General features: G+C 41.3%; 7 protein-coding genes across 10 annotated transcripts; 4 read left to right on the top strand and 3 right to left on the bottom strand.

Moving 5' to 3' along the window:
* The first annotated feature begins 78 nt into the window (after nt 1–78).
* On the top strand, nt 79–4,930 carry LOC133844904 (histone-lysine N-methyltransferase eggless). 2 transcript variants are annotated; one of them, XM_062279191.1, is made up of 9 exons: nt 79–1,539; nt 1,608–1,725; nt 1,785–2,074; nt 2,133–2,385; nt 2,479–2,987; nt 3,051–3,791; nt 3,851–4,352; nt 4,452–4,561; nt 4,631–4,930. In XM_062279191.1, exons 1-9 carry the CDS (start codon nt 346–348, stop codon nt 4,835–4,837), a joined length of 3,924 nt encoding a protein of 1,307 aa, XP_062135175.1. In that variant the 5' UTR covers nt 79–345; the 3' UTR covers nt 4,838–4,930. The 2 variants fall into 2 exon arrangements, with proteins under 2 accessions (XP_062135175.1, XP_062135174.1); XM_062279190.1 differs by having other exon boundaries at nt 80–1,539; nt 3,851–4,561.
* Nucleotides 4,931–5,297: 367 nt separating this feature from the next.
* On the top strand, nt 5,298–13,073 carry LOC133844905 (epidermal growth factor receptor substrate 15-like 1). 3 transcript variants are annotated; one of them, XM_062279193.1, is made up of 12 exons: nt 5,298–5,751; nt 5,833–6,069; nt 6,140–6,915; nt 6,976–7,297; nt 7,361–7,450; nt 7,756–7,818; nt 7,991–8,188; nt 8,257–8,700; nt 8,766–8,954; nt 9,021–9,092; nt 11,497–12,073; nt 12,147–13,073. In XM_062279193.1, exons 1-12 carry the CDS (start codon nt 5,686–5,688, stop codon nt 12,950–12,952), a joined length of 3,840 nt encoding a protein of 1,279 aa, XP_062135177.1. In that variant the 5' UTR covers nt 5,298–5,685; the 3' UTR covers nt 12,953–13,073. The 3 variants fall into 3 exon arrangements, with proteins under 3 accessions (XP_062135177.1, XP_062135178.1, XP_062135179.1); XM_062279194.1 differs by lacking the exon at nt 7,756–7,818; XM_062279195.1 differs by lacking the exons at nt 11,497–12,073; nt 12,147–13,073 and adding an exon at nt 9,546–11,302 and having other exon boundaries at nt 5,299–5,751.
* A 2,346-nt stretch (nt 13,074–15,419) lies between these two features.
* On the top strand, nt 15,420–16,322 carry LOC133841159 (glutathione S-transferase 1). The gene is made up of 2 exons (XM_062273463.1): nt 15,420–15,542; nt 15,635–16,322. The coding sequence occupies exons 1-2, from the start codon at nt 15,448–15,450 to the stop codon at nt 16,209–16,211; spliced, it is 672 nt and encodes a 223-aa protein (XP_062129447.1). The 5' UTR covers nt 15,420–15,447; the 3' UTR covers nt 16,212–16,322.
* On the bottom strand, nt 15,438–18,463 carry LOC133841157 (neuralized-like protein 2). Its single transcript, XM_062273462.1, has 4 exons — nt 18,182–18,463; nt 17,783–18,041; nt 17,410–17,712; nt 15,438–17,345 (listed from the first exon to the last, which is right to left on the bottom strand). Exons 1-4 carry the CDS (start codon nt 18,461–18,463, stop codon nt 17,230–17,232), a joined length of 960 nt encoding a protein of 319 aa, XP_062129446.1. The 3' UTR covers nt 15,438–17,229.
* An 89-nt stretch (nt 18,464–18,552) lies between these two features.
* LOC133841160 (uncharacterized) lies at nt 18,553–19,225 on the top strand. The gene is made up of 2 exons (XM_062273464.1): nt 18,553–18,689; nt 18,750–19,225. Exons 1-2 carry the CDS (start codon nt 18,618–18,620, stop codon nt 19,110–19,112), a joined length of 435 nt encoding a protein of 144 aa, XP_062129448.1. The 5' UTR covers nt 18,553–18,617; the 3' UTR covers nt 19,113–19,225.
* LOC133841155 (suppressor APC domain-containing protein 2) lies at nt 19,120–21,498 on the bottom strand. The gene is made up of 3 exons (XM_062273460.1): nt 21,226–21,498; nt 20,017–20,991; nt 19,120–19,611 (listed from the first exon to the last, which is right to left on the bottom strand). The coding sequence occupies exons 2-3, from the start codon at nt 20,986–20,988 to the stop codon at nt 19,195–19,197; spliced, it is 1,389 nt and encodes a 462-aa protein (XP_062129444.1). The 5' UTR covers nt 20,989–20,991; nt 21,226–21,498; the 3' UTR covers nt 19,120–19,194.
* A 199-nt stretch (nt 21,499–21,697) lies between these two features.
* LOC133841156 (uncharacterized) lies at nt 21,698–26,039 on the bottom strand. The gene is made up of 4 exons (XM_062273461.1): nt 25,845–26,039; nt 23,853–24,181; nt 23,488–23,796; nt 21,698–22,675 (listed from the first exon to the last, which is right to left on the bottom strand). The coding sequence occupies exons 1-4, from the start codon at nt 25,863–25,865 to the stop codon at nt 22,030–22,032; spliced, it is 1,305 nt and encodes a 434-aa protein (XP_062129445.1). The 5' UTR covers nt 25,866–26,039; the 3' UTR covers nt 21,698–22,029.
* Nucleotides 26,040–26,242: the final 203 nt, after the last annotated feature.

Raw genomic sequence — 26,242 nt, 5'->3', positions numbered from 1 at the left:
TCTCTTTTGGTATTTTGTGAAGCTGTAATATTTTTCAAAATGTTAATTTTTTAATTCGGTATTTGTTTAGTTGAATTTTTCTTGAATTATAGTCAATAATATATTCTTTAATTAGTGAATTTAACAGGAGATTGAGAAAACGTCTCTCAAATATTTTGAGCATCATGCAACACACCCTGTTTCCTTACGATATTTCAGTGTTAGAAAACTCACCATTTTAAACCCAGTGAACATAGTTTTCCAACACGTTTGCAGTCGATTGCTCTTGTTGTTTTTCACGGAATTTTTTAAATTGTTAAATGTTGTGTTGTACCTCAATCGAATCTTAATCATTGCCAAATAAACATGGCCTCGGTGTCAACAGCAGCAATGGATTGTGCGGAGGAGACTGAAGAGACGTCAATTGAGCAGGCAACAACAGAAGTATCAGAAAAGTCGCTCGCGGAAGCAGCGACCGGCTTTTTGCCACAAACCGACAAAAATACAACCACTGAGCTGAATCTCGATGAGCCAATGGATGCGGCACATGAGGATGCAAATATTGTAGACACCACCACGGACATTGATGAATCTAAAACCAAAAACGATCAAAATAATACAGAGTTGAAGGAATCCAATAGGATTGTGGCAAAAGCAGCAGATGGTGAGGAGAAAGATAAGTGCGGCCCTAGTGAGGTGACTTCACTGGCAAGTTCCAAGGAGGACACTGGCTCCTCTATAGAAAAAATTGATGGCAATAAACCAACTGAAACAGATTTGGAAAGCAGTATTGAAGTCATCAGCAGTCCTATTCCCGACGATAATAACGCTTCGAAGGATACTAAGGATTCCAGTTATGATATGGATAATAGCACTACAAAAGAAGAATCCACTGACGAGCCGAAACCGATTGAAGTTGATTTGGACAGTAGCATTGAGATGATTGATAGTCCAGGATCTGCACCGGTCTTAGGTAAAGCAGATACAGAAGAGACTGTTTCAAAAAAAAAGGAACACGTGCTCGACAGTGATAGCAGCATTGAAATCATTAGTAGTCCTGGCAAAGAAGCTGCTTGTGAGTCAATTGACAAAGATTCAATCACAGAAATGAGTGAAATTAAAGAAAAAGATGACAACCAATCAAAAGAGAAAACTGCACTCGATGCCAAAGTGGAGCAGCAGCCGGAAACAGTTGAATCCAAGGACATTGCCAAGGATATCGATGACGTAAAAGTGAAAGTCGTCGATGATACAAGTGCCCAAGAGAATATACTAACTGTAGAGCTCGAAAAAACTGAAAAAATGGAAGATGAGCCTATTAAAGATGAAAATAAGACGGAAGATAAAGAAGACACGCTGACAACAAAAGACATCGACCTTCCGGAGGATAACGAGATCTACTACAAAAAGGATTGCCTCAATTGCAACTGCCAGAAGATGCACAAGCAATATGTCCTAGCCAGCCTGGCAGCTCTGAACTACTACAGAGTGCCCAGAAAGGCACACAAACGACAATACATCTGCATGAGTTGCCACGACACGGCAATGGATGTTTATGAGGTGAGTGTTCCTTTGGTTCCTCACAACTGCTCTGGAATACAAGCTAATCTTCAACACTATTTTTATAGGACTATGCCGGACACTTGTTGGCAAAGCAACCCTTGCTGCTGCGTGACTTTAAGCAAGATCATGCCGAGTATGTTGCACTGGACAGCAGTGATGAAGAGGAAACCGAAGATGCGCCGAGTAAGTGTAGAGAATCCTGCATATTTGAGCTTTCTAGATGCTTTAATTTTCGATTGCAGAAAAAGCTGAATTTTCAGCTAACGATTTGCAGTTAATTGAAAATGAGTTGGAAGATGCCATTAAAACGGTTGTGTCTAAGGTGAACTTGGAAGATCAAATGACTTGGTCGAAGACTATACTGCAATCAAAGACCGAGCGTATGGGCCGCGAACTGGAGTTGGCCAACGAAGAGCTGAGTAATCTACAGCATATGGCTGACAAAATGCACTTTGCTCTATACAATCACTGCCAAGTGGTGCATAAACATATGCCGCCACTTGATCTATATCAAAACCTGAGTGATTATGTGGTAAGTGCAATTGCATATTATCTTGTAATATGATTAACTAGTGATTATATTTTCGCAGCAAGTGCCACCAGCCGGAGAGATAGAAAGGCCACCCATTCAAATCAATGAGACATATTACGCGGTTAAGAATAAGGCCATTGCCAGCTGGGTGTCGGTCAAAGTAATTGAATTTACGGAAAGCACAACAGTTGGCGGAAATTTAGTGAAAAGCTACAAAATCAAATATCTCAATACGCCATATCAAATGGTCAAAACAGTAACAGCCAAGCATTTGGCCTACTTTGAACCGCCTCCAGTGAGATTAACCATTGGTAAAAATAATATTGCAATCACCTGGAAAAAATCCTCTACTCTACATTATATTATATTCTTATTCTAATTTTGCTCTAATATAATTCTTGTAGGCACTCGTGTGATAGCCTATTTTAATGGCAACACATTGACTCGTGGTAAGGAGAAAGATGTTGTACCCAGCGCTTTCTATCCAGGAATTATTGCTGAACCTTTGAAACAAGCAAATAGATTCAGATACTTGATCTTCTACGATGATGGCTATACACAGTATGTGCAGCACAATGATGTGCGTTTGGTGTGCATGGCATCGGAACGAGTGTGGGAGGATGTGCATCCTGGCTCGCGAGATTTCATACAAAAATATGTTGAAAAGTATTCAGTGGATCGACCAATGGTGCAGTGCATGCGTGGCCAGAATATGAACACGGAATCGAATGGCACATGGTTGTATGCTCGCGTCATTGATGTAGATTGCAGTCTGGTGCAGATGCAGTTTGACGATGACAAGAACCACACGGAGTGGATCTATCGTGGATCCTTGCGTCTGGGTCCCGTCTTTAAGGAAACACAAAATGCATTGAATAGTGCCAACGCTATGCAACAGCATCGTTTGCCACGCGTAAGCAATACATTTAATATATCAATTGTAACTTACAAAATCTAAATGAAAACGCCTTTTTAGCGAACTGAGCCATTTATTCGATACACCAAAGAAATGGAGACAAGCACTCGGCAGGTTAATCAGCAAATGCGTGCCATAGCACGAAAGAGCAGCTCTGCTCCACAAAACGTCAACACTTCGTCGACATCAGCGGCGGCATCGGCATCGGCAAACTCAGCATCAACTAGGAACACAGTGCGCCATTTGAATAACTCCACCATCTATGTCGATGATGAGAATCGACCTAAGGGACATGTTGTGTTCTTTACAACAAAACGCAACCTACCACCCAAGGTGTACACTCATCACGAATGCTCGCCTTCCTGTTTATTCACTGTTGCATATTGTCTGGATAGCTACAGTCCATTGTCCAAGCCACTGCTTTGTGGCTGGGAGCGTTTGAAATTCAAACAGAAGACTAAAACTAGCATTGTCTATCGTGGTCCGTGTGGAAAGACTTTACGAAATTTGGCCGAGGTCCACATCTATTTACGAGCTACAGAAAATGTGCTAAATGTCGAAAACTTTGACTTTACGCCTGAATTGAGCTGCTTGGCAGAATATTCTATTGACCCGACAATAGTGAAGGAGGCTGATATCTCAAAGGGTCAAGAAAAAATGGCTATTCCATTAGTCAATTATTATGATAACTCGCTGCCTCCGCCATGTACTTACGCCAAACAGCGTATACCTACAGAGGGAGTGCACTTGAATTTGGACGAGGAGTTCCTAGTGGGCTGTGACTGTGAAGATGATTGCTCGGTAAGTAGCTCCACATATCCCAATGTAAACGCCTATTGATGAAGCTTATTCGTTTGCAGGATAAATCAAAGTGTTCTTGCTGGCAGCTGACTGTCGCCGGCGTTAGGTACTGTAATCCCAACAAACCCATCGAGGAGATTGGCTATCAGTACAAGCGCCTGCACGAGCATGTGCCAACGGGAATCTATGAATGCAATTCGCGCTGCAAGTGCCGAAAGAACTGTTTGAATCGTGTGGTGCAGCATTCGCTGGAAATGAAGTTGCAGGTGTTTAAGACATCGAATCGTGGCTGGGGTTTGCGTTGCGTTAATGATATACCGCGAGGTGCCTTCATATGCATCTATGCGGGACACATGCTAACCGAAACGATGGCCAACGAGGGGGGACTAGATGCGGGAGATGAATATTTTGCAGATTTGGATTATATAGAGGTGGCCGAACAATTGAAGGAGGGCTACGAATCTGAAGTGGATCATTCAGCAACAGAGGAGGAGGAAGATACCTATGCACCCGATCCTGAAGACGATGATGAGTTCAAGCCTAATAAGTATTACCAGCCGCGTAAGAAGGATAAAATGCGTGCTTCGCGCAATCAGTCAAATCAAGCTAATGAATTAGATTCGCAAGAGCGGGCTGTAATTAATTTCAATCCTAATGCAGATCTAGATGAAACAGTACGTGAAAATTCGGTGCGGCGGCTGTTTGGCAAAGACGAAGCGCCCTACATAATGGATGCCAAGACAACCGGTAACTTGGGACGCTACTTTAATGTGAGTGCGAAATGCGTAACTAAACTAAGAACATGTATTTTTTATTGATCATAATTCATCTCTTTATAGCATTCGTGTGCACCGAACTTGTTTGTCCAAAACGTATTCGTGGACACACATGATCTGCGTTTTCCATGGGTTGCATTCTTTTCGGCCAACTATATACGCTCTGGCACTGAACTGACATGGAACTACAACTACGAGGTGGGAGTGGTGCCTGGCAAGGTGTTGTACTGTCAATGCGGCGCCTCGAATTGTCGAATACGTTTACTTTAGATTATGTATTATCTAGCTGTAGCTGTATGCTGCAATTAATTGGCATGCAGCAATTATAATCGAATTCCTAATACACATTTGAATGAAAAGAGATTTTTTAATTTTACATTTTCTATAATTTCAAAGAAAGTTTACGAAAAATAAAGTTGTCTTTAAAAGATTTCTAAAATACAGCAAGGTTCGACAATTCCCACCTAGAGCCACTTTACATCTCATATATTTATTTTTTCTGTCTATCAGTTAATAATTTAATTTAAAAATAAATAATTTTAATTTCCTAATAATAAAGATAATTAATTTAAATAATTTTTGTACTCCAACGAACACATTTAAAACTTGCATGGGCGGTATATTGTAAACTCGGAAATCCAATTATTCTCAAACTGTGAGCACGCAGCCCTGCCGCAGTGCTGATAAACAAGCAGCGTAGAGTAATTGTCACATTGCACAACACTAGTTAGAGGCCGATGCTGAAAAAGGCAAAACCAAATTAAAATTTCGTGAGTGTAATTAAATTCCCAGCCGTAATGTGCTGCACTGCAAAACTATAACAATAATTAAAGAACGTACAAAGTACGTGTGCAACTCGCGGCACTTGTGAATTTTATCGGTGGGTGGACAAAAAGCCACAAATTAAAACGCTTGCTACGACAAGCGAGTTCCGCCCTTGCCTCTCTCATCATCACACGCCACTCCACCAATAAGAGAGTAGAAAAAAATCGATTTTGTGTGATAGTGATAACAGAGCTTACGCTTGCTTACGACGAGTCATTTGCTGGCTGAGACGAGACTGACTCTTTTTTGCATTTGCACTACGCGACATAGGCGACACAACAAACGGAGGAAGCATGAATTTGGATTTTGTTCGAGTGTGCGGCAAGCACAATCTCATCTATGAGGCATACTACAAACAGGTAACATTGAGGAATGCGGTCGACCGCCCGCTCCGCCCCCTAATATTGATTTTTACGCGTTTTTGTGGCAAATTGTTGTAGATTGACCCAAAGGGTACGGGCGCCATTGAAGCCATGACGGCGGCCAAGTTCTTGAAGAAATCTGGTCTCAGTGATGTGGTGCTCAGTCGTATATGGGATCTATCCGATCCCAATGGCAAGGGATTTCTCGATAAGCCAGGTTTCTTTGTCGCCCTCAAGCTAGTCTCATTGTCGCAGGCGGGCCAGGTGGCTAACATGAACAACATCTACATGGACACAGTGCAACCACCAAAAGTGGTAAGTTACATAGCAAACGCTAACGATTACACAACAACCTAACTGATTTTTTCGTTTTTCATGGACACAGGGTGATATTCCTAAAGCAATACCATCTCGCATGCCAGTCGCTCCTGTTGCTGCAGCTGGAGGCGGAGCCTCTGGTGGCGATTGGACTATTAGTGTGATTGATCGTCTCAAGTATGAGCAACTATTTGAATCGCTGAATCCACACAATGGCATGCTGCCGGGCAATAAGGTTAAGGGTGTACTTATGGACTCCAAGCTGCCCATGAATATATTGGGTACCATTTGGGATCTGGCCGATCAAGATAAGGATGGCAATTTGGATAAGCACGAGTTTATTGTGGCCATGCATCTCGTCTATCAGACACTCCAGAAGCGTACAGTACCCAGTGTGCTGCCGCCCGAGCTGCGTAAGGCGCCCAAGCCGGCAATGCCACCGCCACCAAATGTGGCAGCAGCTGGACATGGTGCTGCTATGCCACGGGCACCTAGTGGCGAGGGATTCGGTGATGGTGGCTTCGTTGCCAATTTTCCCAAAGATATTGCCCCACCGGCAGCTATACCGCCGTTGCCCGTCGCTGTGCCGCCCATGACGCGCATACCGCCGGTGGGTGCGGTCAGCTCACAGCCGCTGATACAAACTGATCCGCTGATACCAATTGGAGCACCGCCATCGGTGACAGCGAACGCCGATTGGGTTGTTAGCTCCAGCGAATTGCTGCGTTTTGAGGAAATCTTTCGGCAATCTGATTTGGATAAGGATGGGCTAGTGTCTGGGCTGGAGGTGAAAGACATATTCATTAAATCGGGTATACCACAGCGTAGTCTGGCAGATATCTGGTAAGTCGCTTCGCTCCAAATGAAATCGGACATAATATCATCTTTCATACCATCGAAAAGGGCACTTTGCGATACCAATCAATCGGGTAAGCTGACTGTGGAACAGTTTGCTTTGGCCATGTGGCTTGTGGAGCGTAAGCAACGTGGTGTGGATCCACCTCAAGTTCTCACCGCCAACATGGTGCCGCCATCAATGCGTGCGATAGTCTCTGGTGTCGATGTGCAGCAGCAGGAGCCGAAGCCAACATATTCGAACCCGGAACTGGAAATGATATCCAAGGAAATCGAGGAACTGGCTCGTGAGCGACGAGCTCTGGAAACGGAAATTGCACAAAAAGAGGCCGATGTGCGTATCAAGAACGGCGAAGTGCGCAGCCTTCAGGTAAAATAAAAATTTTATTAATTTTTAAAAATATGTGATTAAATTTATTTGCAATCTTTGTAGAGCGAATTGGATACATTGACGGCAACTTTAAAGCAATTGGAGAATCAACGTGGCGAGGCACAGAAACGTTTGGATGATCTGCAGGCTCAAGTAGTTATCTTTGAATGCACTGATCAATGCTTGCTTTGCGTGCATTTATTTTTTTTTGTTGGGTTTAACTGTTATTCTTATATATGATCGGTTAATCCTTTACTTAACTGCTTGCATTTCGCGTTTAACTATTACTTTTTGAAAATGATATTTTGACTGATTGGTTTAATTTGAATATGATTTCCCTTTCTTTATTATGTTTCGCCATTGTTAACCCACAATTGGTATATCTACCAATTCAATATCAAATATTACTCATACTAAAATGGTGAATGCACTTTAAATACTTATCACAATACCATAAGGTTACCCAAAATCTGGCCGTGCTGGCCAATGTAAGTCATGATATAACCTACACCAATGCTCAGGTTTGTTTTATTTTTATCCTTTCTTCACATTTTGTTTGTACATTTGTTCCGTAGTATGTTTTGTATGTTTCGTTATGTGTTTGTTATGTGTTCTGCTTGTTTATTGTTAATTGTGCTAAATATTTCTGATTATGATATGTCATTAAACTGTATTTCTATGCTCTTGTTAAAGGTCAATAAGATACGCGATCAGTGTCACAAGCAAGAGGAGACGATCAACGAGCAGGAAGGTGAACTGAATGCTAAACGCTCGGAACTGCAAAAGCTCAAGGATGAAGAGTCAGCGCTGCAAAAGGAATACGATAATAACAATAATGAGTTGTCAAAGCTCACTAAGCATCTGCAAAACACACAGTTACAGATCAGTTCGGTTCGTATTAAAATAAATATAGAAAATATTAGAATTCTTCTGACGTGTTTTCCCATCCCATATTATAGGTGCGGTCGATGGTTACACAATTGATGGAAACACAGCGTCAAATGACTGATGCACTGCTCATTTGTCGTGCTGCCATGGAAAATCAAAATGCTGAGCTGGTCTCGGAATATCAGCTGAAGATCGAGCCGGACTTTGATGATGCCCGCAAAACACTGGAAAAGGAGGTCGAAGTACCTAAAGACGATCCATTTGATGAGAACAACAGTGGTGCCGCCAATAAGGCAACCAATGGCTTTGATAATGATCCATTCAGTGGACAGGGCAGCAAGCCCACGCCTGCCATTAAGACCGGATTTGATGATAGCTTCAACATGAGTTCCGGCTTTGACAGCGGTTTCGATGCCTTTGGCCAAAGTGGTGCAAGTGGCTTTGGCCAGACGACACGCGATCCATTTGGTGCCGATGCATTTGCTGCCAACAAACCAAGTGCTATAACGCCTGAGGTAGTTTTTATTAGAATCGATTTTTCTATCATTTAATACAATATAATACTAAATATGTTTTGCAGCCTGGTAAGGATGATTTCGGCAGTGATCCGTTTGCGGCTTTGCATGCGCCAACAGGTCAAGGTCAGGTGCTTAGTCCCAATACAAATCGATCTGGTCCACCGCCCAGACCAGAGTCACCTAGTCCAGCATTGCCGCCAAAGAAATCAAAGGTGCCGCCACCCAGACCAGCTCCACCACGTGCATCACAGGTAAGCAATCATGAAATGCGATAACAAATTGATTAAACAATTGCTAATGCTCGGCATCTTTAATAGCCATCGAGCGGCTTCGGCTCCAGCGCTGCTGGCGGCGGAGGATTTGCTGATTTTGATGACTTCGACAATAAGGTTGGTAGCAAGTTTAATGTACGTTGGGATCGGTGGTAATGCATGCACACCGACCACTCCGCAATGACAATATTCTAAACCTTTGTATCACCGATTGTACAGTTTTATAATTTTGCATTAACTTGGCCTTGCAATACTAGTACTTAACGATAACATATTATTATTACTTTTCGATATTATGTAGTATCGTTATTAATTATTATCACTAACCTCCATTAAGTTATGTAGTTGGTTGAACCCTTGTGTTAATCTCTAGTCACATACTAAACAAAAATAAACAATCCAGTTTCATGCACATACCCTTTGGTACGTAGAACTTTTGATTTACTCTTGATTTTTTTGGCTTGATGTTGTTGTTTTTGGCCAAATGCGGTCTTTGTTCCCACTTGCCCTAAATGCTGCCCGTACGAGACTAACTATTTGCTTTCATCTCTTGCAATTCTCTATTTTCAGTGAACATCTTAATAATTATCATACATATATATTTCTATAAATGCATAGATATATGCACATACTTACATATATGCAGATACATATATATGTATGTATGTGTGTATACATAATATGACTAATTTAATATAATATTGATATGGTACTAACACACAATACACTCAAAAACAAAAACACACAGTCGAAAGTTGAGCCTAGCAGCAGAAGAACAAATTTTAAGCGTACAAATTCAATTGCATACATATACATATATATTACAATATAAACACAACATATATCATAGATGATTCGGCATCGTAATGCACACAGGCCGTTAGCATACTCGCAGTTTCATGCCTAATTAGATAAATGTACTAAATTTAAATCAATTGAATTATCAAGAATCCCCCAGACAAAAACGTTATGTCGTGTTTAATGTAGTCCAAAGATGAAAAACCAAAATCGAGAAAGAAAAACAAAAATACAAAACACAAAAAAAAAATAAAGCAGAAGAATGAAAGTCATGTTTTTGGAAATGTTGTGCAATATTTTGAATTATTATAAATATAATTATGAGCATTATTCAATTAATTGATAATATCATTTCGAGCACAAGCGTCGACCAAATCACATTACATATACTTGTATTGTATTATGCATTTCAAAACTATTATGTATTTATGTGCACCACGCTGAATCGTTTTAGTTTGGATTGCATTCCAAGGAGATGTGAAGCTAGTCCCATGAATGATAGAATGAAATATAAACTCAAATAAGGAATTTAAATGCAAATTGTTGTTGTTTCTGCATATGATACTAATGTTTATATCAATTATACACAAAAAGCTAATACATCTACATATACAACAAAAGAAATATGACCACATATACATACATACGAACATACATATATACTTACTGTCATACTAAAATGCAACTATAGTAAAAATAGTTCGAATTTCAGTGACTTTGTAACTTCCATGAATGCTTTACTGTTTATTGAATCATTTCCCAAATGTGGAAGTTACATTTAACTTGTATTGCTTTTCACATAGAGCTAAACATATGTATGAATCCAACTGTTAATACATTATATAGAGAGACACGATGCCATCGACTAGAGAGTAGGAGCAACAATTCGAAATTGATTCAATAACGTTTGTTTACCTAGATACAGATACTCGATAATTGTTCATTGACGATCGATAATCGTTTAGTCGGCGATCGATTAATAATCTAGTTCCCTATTACAAATACACACAAAAGCGTATCTCGAATTAATTAATTTATTTGTATGTTATGGAATTTTTTGATGAAAGTGAATATCAAATATTAAATGAAGGGAAAAACGGAATGGAGGAAAGGAAGGACATTCGCGAACTCGTAATTACTTAATAACAATAATACATACCACGAAAACTGTTCAGATACCGAAACAAAAAGCTTCCCGTACATTGATTTTAGTGTTTATTACATACATACATACATACATACTTACTAATGTAACGAAACACACATATTTGATGAACAAAAGTTTTTGCATTAATTAAACAAGAAATATCTATGTTCGACATCATTAATATTAATAATAATAATAATAACGCATATAACAAGTGAGTTATGATAAACAAAGTATAACCATAACGAAAATAAAGAAACATTTTTGTCGCATCCGGTTATATCATGATTGTTTTATGCAGGGCTCTTTCCCACAGCCGCCCCGCCCCCGCCCGCTCTCCCCACTCTTCTCTTTTTCTTCTTCGTATGTACAAAGCTACATTTAATAATTAATCTGTTTTGCTTTTCCCTTATAAGATAACGATAACGGTGATTGGTTATATTGCCTCACTCTTTGGTATATAATTTATAATTTATTCCTTTAGTTCTTTGAAATTAATTTGATTTATTTATTTTTTTATTCCTTTCACACACATTTTTTGATTTTCTCTTGGCTCATTTCAACAATTCAACACAGCTACAAAACATTCCAATTAAAAACCAAAACACAACCACAACTACAACACCTATCCCATCGATAAGCTCAACGCTGCTCGATAGCTTTTCGCTGTTTGACGATCCTCTGAGCAAGAATCTAAGACAGAGCCCAAGTATTGCAGCTAGCACCAACACAACGACATCAGCATTGTCATCCACACAGCCAGAACCACAGGCACAGCCACTGCACTCACCATCCACTCTGCTACTGACATCATCTATAGCGACATTGACATCCGCATCCGCATCAGCAACGGCAGCCACAGCAAGTAATCCACATTTGTCGCGTTCCAATACACCGCTGCAGACACAGCAAGACACAGCTCCATCTGCTGGCCTCTTTGATGCCTTTGGCAGCGGCAGTGGGGTGGACAAGAAGGCACCAACTCCTGTGCCAGTGGCAGCTGCTGTTCAAGGCCCCACGGACTTCAAGGATGATCCATTCAAGGATTATCGCTATGAGGATCCATTCAATATTAAAGATCCATTTGCCGATGAAGACACTTCAGCTACGGGAAGTAGCAAAAAGAACTTTTCCGAGGACTTTAGCTCAGAGGGTGAGAGTTTGTCACACACATACTTCAAATTACAAATATTGTATATATCTTTATAATTGTATTCGCTTTACAGATGAGTTGCCTTCGAAGACCAAATCCAAGGCAGCCACTCCGCTCAATAACGAATTGCTGCAACAATTCGATGCCTTCAACTTGAATGCCAGCCCGGCGCCATCGCATCATTCAACTACATCGAATCCAAAGCAATCTCAACTGGCACTGGATGCATTTGCCGATTTTGATGATTTCGTAATGGTAGATAAACCGGTAACTGGGAATGCCAGCGAATTAACTCTAACGGCGCCATCGCCAGACTCCAGAACAACACTGACATCGAATAACAATGCAAATGCAAATAATAAACTCAATGATTCCTTCTTCAATGCATTTAATGACAACTTCAATGACAACCAACTGGACCCGATGAAAACTGATAATAACAAAACCAAAGGCTTACTCAACGAATCAACTAATCCCAAGCTGCAGGCATCGACAGCAGCTTTCGATGCGTTCGCATTGAGCAGCAGCGGCTCAACGACAACGACAACAACGGAGTCGAAGCTTTTTGATGCCTTCAACGATAACTTTGACGATAGCTTCAGCAATAACAAGCCCGCAAACTCAGCCACCGCATTGGATAATAATTTTGCTAAATTTGATGCCTTCGATGCGCACAATTTCTCAAGTGACTTTGGCCAGGCATTCGATGACAGCAATGCGAATAAAAGTAAACATCATAATGGAAACGTTTCCAGTAAAGTAAACAAGGAATTATCGCAAGGCAAGAAAACGGATAAGTTTGCTTCAGACTACTCGAAACCCGAGAGTTACGACGCCGATCTGGAGGAAGCATTAAAGCGAAGCATGATGGACAATTAAAGAGAAACAGAAAAGAACAGAAATACAACACAACAAATGAAATAGTAACAAAACAAAACAAACAAAAAAAACGAACACAAATAAATGTGATGATGCATACAATCGAACAATCTCTAACAATGACAGGCATATCCAAATATCCGATATTCTGCTATAAAATTAAACAAATTACTAAGAAGTTGTACTCCTTTTAAGTAATTTCCAAAATGTAAAATAATTATTATTTTCAAATTTTGTTTTTGCTCAAAAGTTATTGTATGGTCATTGTATCTTACATACAATTGAATTCCATAGTGCATACTCGGCGGATGTATTGTTTTGCAAATCCAAAATACTGGTATTATATATTCATTACTTCATATTTAATAGTTATCTATGTATATTCTAATCGCATACTCTCGTAAACGTGAACGTTGAGCTAATATTATTGTTGCGTTTACACATGTACCAAAAGTCTATGAATAAAACAAGAGAATTACAACACACTGTCACTATATTTCTCTCCCTCACTGACTGCCGCTCACTAATACTAGAGATCTGAGATCTAAGCTTTGGCGCAGCGAGACGCTCTCTTCATTTAGTGAGCGTCGCAACTCGCAACAAATTCGTTTCGTTCCATTTTCAGTTACGTTCCCGAGTTCACAGCGAGCGGTCGTATAAAATAGAACTTCGAGCAGTTATTTTAATATATACTATGTAAGTATTCACACTCTATATTAGATGCGCAAAAAAAAAGAACATATATAGAGGGGTACCCTCTAAATCATGACACAGACATACAATTTACTTACTATGTATATATTCGCAAACAAAAACAATTTGCCGGCAAAGTTTATGTTATTGTTGTTATGGGGTGGAAAGAAAAAAGGCACGATCTCGCCGTATTTTTCCTATTAGCTAAGTAGCTGCCTCTGTATGCGTGTGTGTGTGTGTGTACGAGTTTGTGAGTCTGTCTATTCCCCTACTAATTAAATTTATTTAGCTTGCGCTGCGCTCTGTCGCTTTCCCTTATAAGTGAGTGTGTTTGTGTGTGAGTACAGTGCACATTGGGATGAAATGCCTTTATTTTGGCCATAACCGTAATTTTAAAGCTAGAAACTTGAAACTTGGAGAATTTGCTGCTTATATTATTTGTGAATTTCGGATTTTTTTATTTTTTATTTTTTTTTTTTTTTTTTTTTTAGTTTTTATTTTTTTTTTTTTTTTTTTTTGTTTTAATCACCTCTAAATCGTTTTCCGGAAAATCATTTGGAATTACCCAGTCAAAAGAGGCCTTGACATTGCGATTTGAATCCAGCCAAATTTTTAGTTAGTCACCCCGACGAAGAGAAACCTTGCTTGTATCTATTGAAATATTTAACCCCCCCGCAAATTCCCGCAAATTAATTAAATGCTACCTGAATATACACATAATAACTCATACTACCACATAAGTTGTTATTTGTTGTCTGTTGTTTTTTGCTAGATATGCTCCACGAAACACAAATATTTTAAGGTTAGAACCAACAAAACTAATGCTTACATTAAAAACATGACAACACAAAAACAAATATAATTAAAAACTTATACAAATATTTTCTACATACCATGAAGAACATTTTCCAATTTAAGGTATTTTAATAAGTCAAACTGTTTAAAAATACGACAACGCCAAAATTAAGAAATTTTACTAGTCAGCAAGCTTGCACGCACAACGTGGCAAGAACAGCTGACTTTAAACAGCTGGTGCAAGACGAAGGCTGCGCAATAAAATTCAAAAAAAATATTTTCGATGTCTAGGGACATTTCTAAGCTTGAAATAATTGCAACATTATTGATATATTAACATGAACTTTTTAGGTTTTTGCCAAAATAAAGGCATTTCATCCCAATGTGCAGTGGGTGCAAAGGCGTTTGCCGGTCAGAGATAACAACCTGCCTTACATCGAGTTGGGCAAACTGTTCTTTAGATTTGTTCAGGTTGTGAACACAGTTCCATACACTCAAAGACATGTATATAGCTTTGTTGTTGATAGTCGCTTATCAGTTCGCACCGTGTTATCAGCTATTACTGTTTAATTAAGACAGGTATTCACTATACAGATGGACACTGGATTAACAAACATTTTGTAGCACACACATCATAATAATTTTACATATATGTATATTCTTGTAATTTTATGTATACAAGAAAATAGCTTAAGGTGTGGATAAGAGACCTAACTGACTACCGTTTAGTAAATAAAATAAAGAAATAAGAATTACGACAATTGATGAAATTAAAAAAACGAATAGAGTAGTTGCTATGCTCTGTGCATATTAACATTTTTTCTTTTGCTTACAATATAAACAGCTATAATTACATTTAAAGTGAATTATAGTTTTATTTACGGCTCTAGCAAAAGAGAACTTAAACTAGGTTTAAGGTACCATATTTTTTAAATTTTAAAATAAAATTTCGAATACATTTTAATATAAATATCTTTCATCGCTTTCTACTGTCATAGCCAAGCACGATGTCGAAGCCAGCTCTCTACTATGCCACCTTGAGCCCTCCCTCACGCGCCGTTCTGCTGACGGCCAAGGCGATTGGTCTTGAACTTGAACTGCGGTATGTGCCTCCGAGGTCCCCCTCGGCCCACTCTTCACTCAAATGCATTAAGCCAATTAACATGACAATTTTCATTTCTTGATGCTGTGCAGCCCAATTAACCTACTGAAAGGTGAACATCTGACGCCAGAATTTGTGAAAATGAATCCACAGCACACGATTCCCACACTCATCGATGGCGATGTCACCATCACAGATTCGCACGCCATTTGCGCCTACTTGGTGGGCAAGTATGGCGCCGACCATGAGTCGCTCTATCCCAAGGATCTGGTGAAGCGTGCCAATGTCGATGCTCGTCTGCACTTGGACTCGGGTCATCTGTTTGCCCGTCTGCGTTTCCTGTACGAACCCATTCTCTACCATGGCTCAACGGATTGTTCCATCGATAAAATCGCTTACATCCAGAAGTGCTATGAAATTTTGGAGGGTTTCCTCAATGAGCAGACTTATCTGTGCGGCAATGAGCTGACCATTGCTGACTTTTGTTGTATAGCCACTGTGACATCTGTCAATGATGTGGCGCCCATCGATGAGTTCAAGTTTCCCAAAGTGACTGCATGGCTGAAGAAGGTGGCTGAGCTGCCCTACTACCAAGACACCAACGGGGAAGGTGCCGATGAACTGAAGGCGATCTTCAAGACCAAGTTGGCTGAGAATCGCTCCAAGTAGAAACAGAGACGCACAGAGTATTAGAGTATTCATTCTATTCCAAATAATATCTAACAATACACACAATTGAGCGGTGCTTGAATAAAGTTTAGACTTACAAAACACAAAAAAGTTGTTTAATTATTTTTGTATTTTTATTTGATTTGATTTTGTATCGATTTACATATATTGGATCCTAATTATATTATGTCTTTATTACATACAATGCACATACACTTTATCCCTTACAATATTACGTCGTATTCATATATATATATATAGTATGTATATTATAATTTTATCTTAACTTACATTTAGCAACAATATTCTTAAAGGTACATAACGGAAACGGAAATTGCCTTGGATAGACCGAAACGGCTAAAAGGCAGAGCGGTGCTTGGTTTGGAGTTTTCTGCGGGGCGGTTCGTGTAGCTTTTTCCATTTGAAAAGGGAAAGGGGGGTTTTATATAGATGGTCTGGGAGAGCAATGCATAGAAAGCACTTGGTACATATCTTAATGTATGTACGCATTTGAGCCAAAGCATTGCGTGAGTTTTGGGATTGGGGTCGAGGAAATTGTTCGTTAATGCAACGACAACAATGAGTAAAATACATGTGTGATGCGTTCAAACATTTTCTACATATACAGATATATATATATATATATAAAATATAAATATAAAGAACTGGTATCACGGAACCAAAAGTATTATAAACTATATCTACAGAACGAAAGAAAATACAAAATTCGTTTGCAACTCCAACTGGGGAGGTGACAAAACAGAGCAAAGCGCCTTCCACTGTCCCAAAAACTTTTGAATATGCCGCACATTTCACACGGCATTATGGAACGAGACGTCGAGGGAATGAATGGGAAGTCAATGAACGGCGGCACTTCACTTCCATACACACAATGCAATGTATAAAATATATAAGTAGTATATATGGGTAAACAGGCTATCACGTCGCACGCTCATGCACAGCACTCTATTACATAAAGTGTGTGTCTCTGTGTGTGGCTTTATGGTGTCTCTGTTCCTTAATCTCGTCGGAGCAAGAAACGCTTAATGCTCTCCGGCAACGGCAGCCTCGTAATAGCGCCCGCTGTGATGTGCTCCAAAATGACATTGCGACAAGCGCTTTGTAAGGATAAAACTGTAATAATCGAGATAGTAGATATGGTACCTATATGCATATATATTCAAAGATTTAAACTTACTGCCCTCCAACTGTATGATGCGTATCTGCTTGGTTGTGCCATAAACATCGATAACCACATACAAGGGTGCCATGTTCAGTGGAATATCCTTGGACACTGGGCCCTTATCCACACCATTAATGATAAAATGCAACTCGGCCTTGGACGCATCATTCTCCGTGGGCACATAGATGATGCCAATGCGTGAGCCTCGATCGGTTAACAGTATATCCGAGTTGCCATTGTCCATCGATGGTCGCAGCAGTCTCTTTGGTAATAAGCCACGCGGTGTCCGCACATGCGTCGCATCACCCAAAAGATTGCCTGCCATGAATAATAGTTAACAATATACGGGCATCCAATAATACTTAAGAATTAGTTAGACAGCACTTACGTTGTGGTGTTTCATTTAGTTGTGGCTCCACATTCTCACCCTGGGCGGATTGCTCTTGGCGTTGATTCATCTCAAATTTGGAAATTGGATATATCCAGCTATTACCCAAATTGGCCAAGTCCGGCAGGGCAAAGTGCGGCAATCCCTCGCTGCGCATGCCAATTATGTTTGGCGTTAGCTCTGTGAGGCCAAGTCGCATGTGTCCCGACCAGCCACGTTCGATTTTCTCAATCTCGACGAGGAAAATATCACCGGGAGCCTTCAAAAGTGCAAGAATCAATTAATATATAGAGTGCACTTCATTAGGAGATAGTCGCAAGCACACACACAGATACACACACACACATTTACAATCTCATCGATTGCCACTTGATTGCTTTGTGTGTTTTTGTTGCTTACCAGCGGTCGCTCGGAGAATGTGAGTGCATCGGCAAAGCTGGTGCGGCGAAAGGCGACCGTTGCATCGTCATCCAGATGTATATTGGAGCCGTGATACGGATGAAAGCGAAATAGTTGACGTTCCCAGCCGCCAATCGCAGCAGTTGTTGAGTATTTTACATCGTTATTCATGTTTACTGCTGCTGTTGCTGCATCCTCGTCGATCTGCTGTTGTTCGCGGTCCGCGGCAAAGTCGGCTAGATGCGGCGCCTGGTGCTTATTGTTGTCATCAACGGCATCCATATTTTGTATTGTTATTAATTTCTACCATATGTATTGTTTTTCTTTTTGGTTTTTTTCTCTTTATTTATGTAAATTTTGATGGTTTGTTCCGAGTTGACGAAGCGATAGTGCTGGGCAACGCCAACTTTGCTAACCCAGTGCTGCAAAACGCACAATGCTCACACATTTCGCGTTTGACGTAACAGTGAAAACAGCTGATTGCAGCACACATAACAAAAATAAAATAGTAATTATTTTTTAAGCGTTTATTGAAAGAAAAGTGCAATACAAATAAAACTGCTTGCAGATGCGTGTACCAGGAGCACTTTATGCGGCACGTGGACGTGCACCACAGAACGAAAAGGATGTGCCATTCCAGGAAATTCTGCCGCTCCGTCTGAAGAACTCGGTGAGCGGAAAAGCGGATTCGGGCGCAGATGTAGCGTGTTTGCAGGAGATGGGCGTTCTCTTTGCCTGCTTGAAAGACAACGAATTTGTGGAGCAATATTGCAGCAAGGAAATTACTAAATTCCAGCAGTGCTACAAATTCTATATGGATCGGAAATTCGAAGCCAAGAAGACCGTTAATCAGGGCATTGTTCAACCCGGCAACAATCTCAACTACAAACAGTTGAACAAATACCTCAAACGCTATCCCAATCCCAAGTAACAATAAGCTGTGTTGAGCCATTTATTACAAAATATAATATACAATTAAAAAAAAAAAACTAGTAATACTTGTAATCTCTTGTTCAGTACACAACGTCCGCATCTCCAAGTCCAGCAGAGGATTGACTCACTGGCGATGGCTGACTAAGCACAAAATCCGATAGATTTCGCGTGCGTGTGGCGCGTAAATTGTGAAACTGCGCGTGCTGCTGCTGCTGTTGATGTTGCTGATGTTGTTGCTGCTGCTGTTGCTGATGCTGTTCATACAGTTCGGACATCAGCGCCTGCTTCTCGCAGGCCAGCAAATCCGCCTCATTGGCTGCATAGTTGTCCTTGTAGTTGAAGTGCTGCAGTGACTTGCGCGGCAGAGCCAGATTAATGTGCAATGGATAGCCACCGTGCTCCCAGGTCTCGGTTAATATGGCCAAGCTGCGATTTGCTTCCAGCACACGTCCACGCTGATAGTTTAAGCGTTCCTGCTGCAGCTCAGACCATTGATCCTGCAAAGCAGTTAGAAGAGAAGACATATAGTTAGCCATTTTGATACACTTCGCCATGTGAGAATATGATTCAGCTGGTTGATGTGTTTAAGCACTTGTTCAGGTGGTTGGTGTCTTAGCTAATATGCTTCTTATTTCCCTAGTAAATGTTGCAAACTGTGGTGTATCGCCTCCTATCGAGACTTGAGCTGTTCATTGTTCAGTTAGTGAGAAATTAGACCGACTTTAATAGACAGCTGAGAGCTTCATTCGCATTGCATTGAAAATAATTTTGGTTCATGTCTTCGATTCTATAGTTTGTGTTTTGAATTAACTTCTTATTTAACTTTGAAATGTTTGTTTGAATAGTGTATTGACAGTTCAGTCAGTTACGGTATTTAGTCATAATATAGATAGATTACTTACAAATCTTGTGCCCAGACGACCAAAGTACTTGATCTGCTCCTGCACATTGAGCACCTGCTGCATGTAAAAGTCGCGCGCCTTCTCCACGCCATCCAAGCCAAAGAGCAACAGCTCTCGCTGCTCCTCCAGATGTTTCAGTCGCTTCAGCATGTTGTAATCAATGCCATGTTGCAGCGTATGCCTGCGTGCCTCGCGTCGCTTGCTGGACTTCTTGGGTGGCAGCGCCAGACTTAAGCCGCCCAAAGCGTAATCTGTAGCAGAAGCGGACGATGAGCCGCCATCAGCTGAACCACGATGCTCGAATTGTTCGCGTGCTGTCTTCAAAATCTTTTGTTTGCCACAATTATCCGCTACCGTTGTGCGTTCGCTGTGCATCAGACTCAGCTGCCAGTTCTGCAAGGCGTTGCGTATGTCTGCCTTCGCAAGCGACGATGTCGGCGGCGTCTGTTGTGAAGCACTTGCTGGCTGCCTTGGTGGCTTCGGCGGTGGCGGCGCTGGGGTGCCATAGTCCTCATCACGCTCCAGTTCAGGACTCAGGGAGGGTGGCGTGCTCAATGTTAGCTGCGAACGTGGACGCACCTTGGCTGTGGGGGCCACCGATGGTGTTAGTGTTGTGTCCAAGCTCAGGCCAAGCAGCTGTGGAGCTGAAGGCGGTCGCGGTGGCTTTGATAGCTTCTCTTGGGCCTGCTGTTGATTGCGCAGCAGACACAACTTGAGGCCAGCGCAGAAGCGTTCAAAGGACAAGAGGCCGCTGGGCGGAGTGACGCGACGCAGTGAATCGAGCACACCTTGGGGCAGACCCTTTGATCCATCATCCTGCCAGCCCTTCTCAATGTCCGTGTAGCGCACATAGCCGCTATGCTTGTCATCGAGTATGTCGAACAGCTTTTTCATGGACAGCACAAACTGTTTGGGCAACGCGTCCAGCGAACTGACGCTGCCACTTTTGCTGCAGGTGCCATTGGACAGCATCGTCTGCGATGAGGGAATGTTTATTTTCAGCAAAACGAAAGATGGAAAGTGTGCATAAATAAATGTTTCACGAGATTTCGCCCACAACAAATGTTTGTGCTCAATGCATATTTTGAATAATCATTTGCATAAACAAATCATTTCTTAAGCGAGCGCTAACGAAAGACTCAGGCGACGAACTTGGGCAGCATTCCGTTTGTTAAAGTAAACAATTTTGAAACAATTAAATTCACTCACTTGTAGCCGCAATTGATGCGGAAGCTTTTTATTATTTTTGGTTGCAACGCGAATTGTAACTCGATTCTAGGCAGCCTTTTGAGGCCGTTGCGACTCCCAAGGCTTTGTGTGCGCTGCTTGTGCAAAAGTATGTGTTATTATTTTGTGGTGCATACAACAAACAACACAGCACACACACATGCACACACGTACGATACTCGACGATACACGACACCCAAACCCAACGGACTGGTTAAGATGACTGCAGAGACTCGAGTGGCGCACGCATGCCTCCAACTCTAACTCCAACTTCAACTGGTTAAACTGACTCGCTGCTGGCTTGGCGGGACAGGTTTTTCGCTTTGGTTTTGGTTGTGGCTTACAAACACACTCACACACACACACACACAGTGGCATACCAATACAAGAACGCGTGCCATGGACTAGCTGAATCTGTATCTGAAAATCCCCAAGCATAAACGCAAGACAGTGGTTCAATTATAGCTGAAATATTTATTAGTAGAAATTCAATGCGCTTGGTATTCAGTCAAGGATAGCTAATTGCTTACTTTAAGATACATATATGTATGTATGTTTGTGTACTATAAGTGTAAATTGTAATTGTATGTGTGTATTTTTATTTGTATTTGTTTTTCTGCATTCATCGTTGCCCCCCAAGAAATGCAAACTCTGCGCAGTCCGCCAAAATTGGATCGCTAGAATGAGCATTTCATGTTGTGGCCCGCACTCTTTCTTTCTCTTTCTCTAAATGCTACAAGTTTTAGTTCCTAACTAGGAGAATCCATTCAATCCAAATCTATGCATCTACAAATCGGCCACAGACTTTCGGCGCACATATTTGGCAAAGTAATCGGGACGCCAGCATTTGCAGGAGCCGGGTATCAAGAACCAATCGTAATAGAGTCGCACCTGGAAGCAGCCCAACTCATCGTGGCCATCGCAATGTGTATCAGCCGCAGCGGCAGCTCCATTCGCATTGCCAGCATTCGCAGCACTTGTGGTGCCATCTGAAGCATTGGCCACGCCTGCACGCTTCTGCAAATATTGCTGATAGGCCTGGAAATCCTGCACCGATGGCGCCTGAGTTGTGGTGCTGCTCGTGGGCACTGTGTCCTCAGCATTGGGATAGAAAATCTCAGCCACCAACAGGCTGACCCAGCGTGGCGATGACAAACAGCCACCGTCGAGGTAGTGACAACGTGCCTGGATGCAACGCGTCACCTCCACGGTCTGGGTGAAGTAGCCTTCGTATGGGATTTGCACCACATAGCGCCAGGCACCCTGATAGTTCTTGGCAAACACTGGTGTGGCATACTCCACCTTGGCGGGGCAGGGCGTTGGTGGTCCCTCGTAGCGTATGGGACCCACTTCCTCGCGACGCTCGGCAGTTGGACCTGAGGAGACGGCGGGACTGGTGTCGCCTTGAATGGCGCGATACAAAGTGCAGAAGCTGGAAGACACACACAAAATATCAACATAAATATGGAAGCTTCAAAATTGATGCACAAGCTAACAAGCTGCCAAACAAATGAAAAATCATTATATATATCGCAAATTAAGCTCATAAGCTTCAAATAAAATCAAATAATCATAAATAGTATAATATTTCTCATTCTCAAAAATACAAAAATATATCAAAACATACAAGTTTTTTTGTTAACTTTTTACCACAAAATAAAGAAACTAAAAAGACAATGTTAAGTAGTTTTAAAATCATAAAAAGCTAACTCAGAATCAAAGAATATAATTTCTTTTAAAAAAAATACAATAATTTGGCAAGTATACAATACAATACAATGTCAAAATTTTAGATATGAAAATATATATCTAAACCGTAAAAATGAATTCCGGAAATTTACTATTTAAATTTGTAATCTAAAAGCTATGCACAATACCAAAATCTTTAAACAATCCAAAATATAAATATTTTACCAACTACTTTTCGACAAATTAAAATGCTTCGAAATAATTCGAAAATAATAAAATATATCTATGCTTAAACGTCTGTCATTTCTTCAATTACACACACTTTTAAAGCTGAATATGATCTTGAAATAATTCCACAAACCATAAATTGCTAAATAATTTAAAAATTATAGTTATAAATCTCTCAGAAACTAATAAAATAATTTACTGTATGTAAATGTGTGCTTGATAAGCATCGAAGTAATTAAAAAGGTTGTAAACATAAAAATACCTTACACTGAAAGTTATTACTCTTTTTTATGAATAGAAAACATAGTTGTATTTAATTGAACTTACACTCCGCCACCGTCGCAGAATTTACGTGGCTTGCGTTCCTCGGCAGCTCGTCGCTGCTCTTGTAGCCTCTGCTGTTGTTGCTCCTCCTCGTCGAGGGCGGGATCGAAGTAGCTGTACTCATTGGACTGCACACCATCGGGCAGACTGCGTGTGACTCGCGAGCCATAGTGACGATCGATGTTATTGTTGTCCAGCTGCTCCACGGGCTCATCGCGAATGATTTGTGTGACCTTGGGCAGCGTGTCGTCCGCCTTGAGCACGGGCAGCGTCTTCGACAGGAACTTGAGTGTCTGATTGCGGATCAGCTCGCTGAGGGGAAATAAAGATTGAAAACTGAGCATGGAGTGGAGCTGAGAGGTGCTTACAAAGGATAAGGTTCGCCTAGTACATTCTGTCCCAGCGGATTCTTGGGTATTTGTCCTTTGTTCAGATCTCCGCAGATATTGTGAACAGAGACTGCTGACTTTTTGCCAGCGGCAACATCCTTGCAGTCGGCATTGACGAATGTGTAAGGAGGTGGACGAACACGCGGTGGCACCGCATTCGGTGACTCGACAAAAGCATAGTATCCCTCTGGTGGCTCCTCGCCGTATTCTGGCTGCGATTGCGATGCTGATTGTTGTTTCTGTAGCTGCAACTGTTGTTGTTGCTGTGTTGCCGACAACTGGGCAAGCAGCAAAAAGCTGAGTATTTTCTAAAAAGCAAAAGGCAAAAAAGGTAAAGAAAGAAAAACAAAAACAAAACAAAACAAGTTTAGCAATAATTAAGAGCGCTTTTTATTTGTAGTAATTTCTAATGTGCATAAAGAACGCGCCAGCATAAATCAAATTAATTGCCAGCGAGCCCGTATATGAATGGATATCATTGTGACTGTCTCCGTCTCTGAATTGTGTGTGGTATTGGCATCCATCCCAATGGGCACAAAGACAGACGCGCTGCTCTCAGTTCGTTTGGCGAAAGCGCGAAAGTTGTCTGACCTGCGGCGCCGTTGGAGGCATCAAAATAAACACACAAACAAGCAAAACAACCCAAAAGGCAACCAACAACCGCAACGATTGTAGCAAGAAGAAATGGAACTTCAACTGGCACCGCGTGCAAAGCGATACTTTTGCATCTTAATCTCATTGTTGGACACTTGAAGAGCAAATACCAATGACAACGACAACAACAACGATAACAACGAAAACACAAAAAAACTTTCCCTGAAATTCTGTTCGCCACTTGACTTGACTCGAACTCCAGCTGCGACTCATTCAATGAAATCAAAAGTTTCCGAATTCTCTCGCATTTTTCACAGACTCCAGCATGACGTTGCATTCAGGTCAAGTGGCAAGTGGGCGTAACAAGCACGCGGCTTTGCCGTGTCGCATTGTTTTTGTTTTGTTCCCTCTCCCTCCACCCAATGGTAATTAGGCCAAGAAGTCAGCCACACTTTTGGAATTTTTTTAGACACAGTCGCAGAGTGCTTGGCTTGTTTCGGCCATGGCTCAGCAGTTTCGATATTTGGGATGCGGGTGCCAAGAGGCTTTGCATCTCGTTTTCGTGACATGATTCACAGCACAATTTGAATACCGAAACGAAGCGAAAATTGGGTCAGCCACCGTCTTCTGTGTCGGTGTCGCTTAAGTAGTGTCTTGATTTCGAGTCGTTGTTTCCCTTTTTGTTTATTCTAATGAGTAAGGCCTCGGTGAATTTGTCGTTGTCATTTCGATCTCGTTATGTGAAACTTGTTTGTTCTTCTTCTGCATTTCGAAATGTGGACAAATTCTGTTAATTTGAAGATGTTTCCTTTTCACTTTAAACGGCATTTGCAACTGCGTTAAAACTGCTGTTTACTCCTCCTTCTTCTCCTCCCTGGCTGCTAAGTAATTGCAGCTTTTAACGGGTCGCTTTAACCTCGGCCTAACTGCAACTCCAAAGAATGTTAATGACTATATTTAAAGATGAATAAACTCAAAGAACCGCTGGTCAACGGGGCCAGAATTTGTCGCTAGTTCTGGTTGGTGTGCGTCTATGCATGTGACTGCTGTTTGTGTGTTTGTGTGTGTGCTGTGAAATTGTTCTAAATACGTTTTAGGTAACGGGAAAGTTGCTCCACGCCAGGCAAAAATCCCACACTCACACACACACAAAAAGAACAGAAGAGAAGCGTGTGTGCACATTGTGTGGCATGTCTTGGAAGTGAACCCGATTGGACCGTCACTTTAATTCATTAGCATGTCTATATAATATATACAATGTGTAAGTAGAAGGCCGTTGCTCCAGAATTTATGCTAACAGTAAATGACAGAATGGCAGCGGTGCAAAACAAAAGACTTAGGCAACGAACTTGCTTTTGAGTTCAATTTTAAACATACCACAAGTAAACGATAATCCATGTTGGCTCCACACTCCACACGCTCTTAACGGCCAACTTAATTATATTGCTTTATTTCAGTTCCTCTTCTGCAACACACTCACACACACACTGGGTTTATTTTGTTTTATTTTCTTTCCAGCTGATTTGTTCGTGCGCTAAAACAGAACTCGACGCGGCAAGTGCAGCAACTCAACTGAGACTTGGGCTGCGCAGCAAGCAGACAATGAACCTCGCTGGCCACGCTTCTGCTGCTGAACTTGGCCAAGAGAGGCGACTCAGTTGGCCATGGCCATGGCACAGAAAGTGGAAAGAAAGCTTTGCCACAGAATTTTGCATCTGCGAGAGAAGAGCGACAGCATTCGAGAGAGAAGCGAAAATCAAAAGGAAATGGTGCAT

The sequence above is a fragment of the Drosophila sulfurigaster genome, chromosome 3 (genome assembly GCF_023558435.1).
Source record: "Drosophila sulfurigaster albostrigata strain 15112-1811.04 chromosome 3, ASM2355843v2, whole genome shotgun sequence".
In the NCBI taxonomy this organism is placed as follows: Eukaryota; Metazoa; Arthropoda; class Insecta; order Diptera; family Drosophilidae; genus Drosophila; species Drosophila sulfurigaster.
This window is presented reverse-complemented; position numbering and strand designations above follow the sequence as displayed.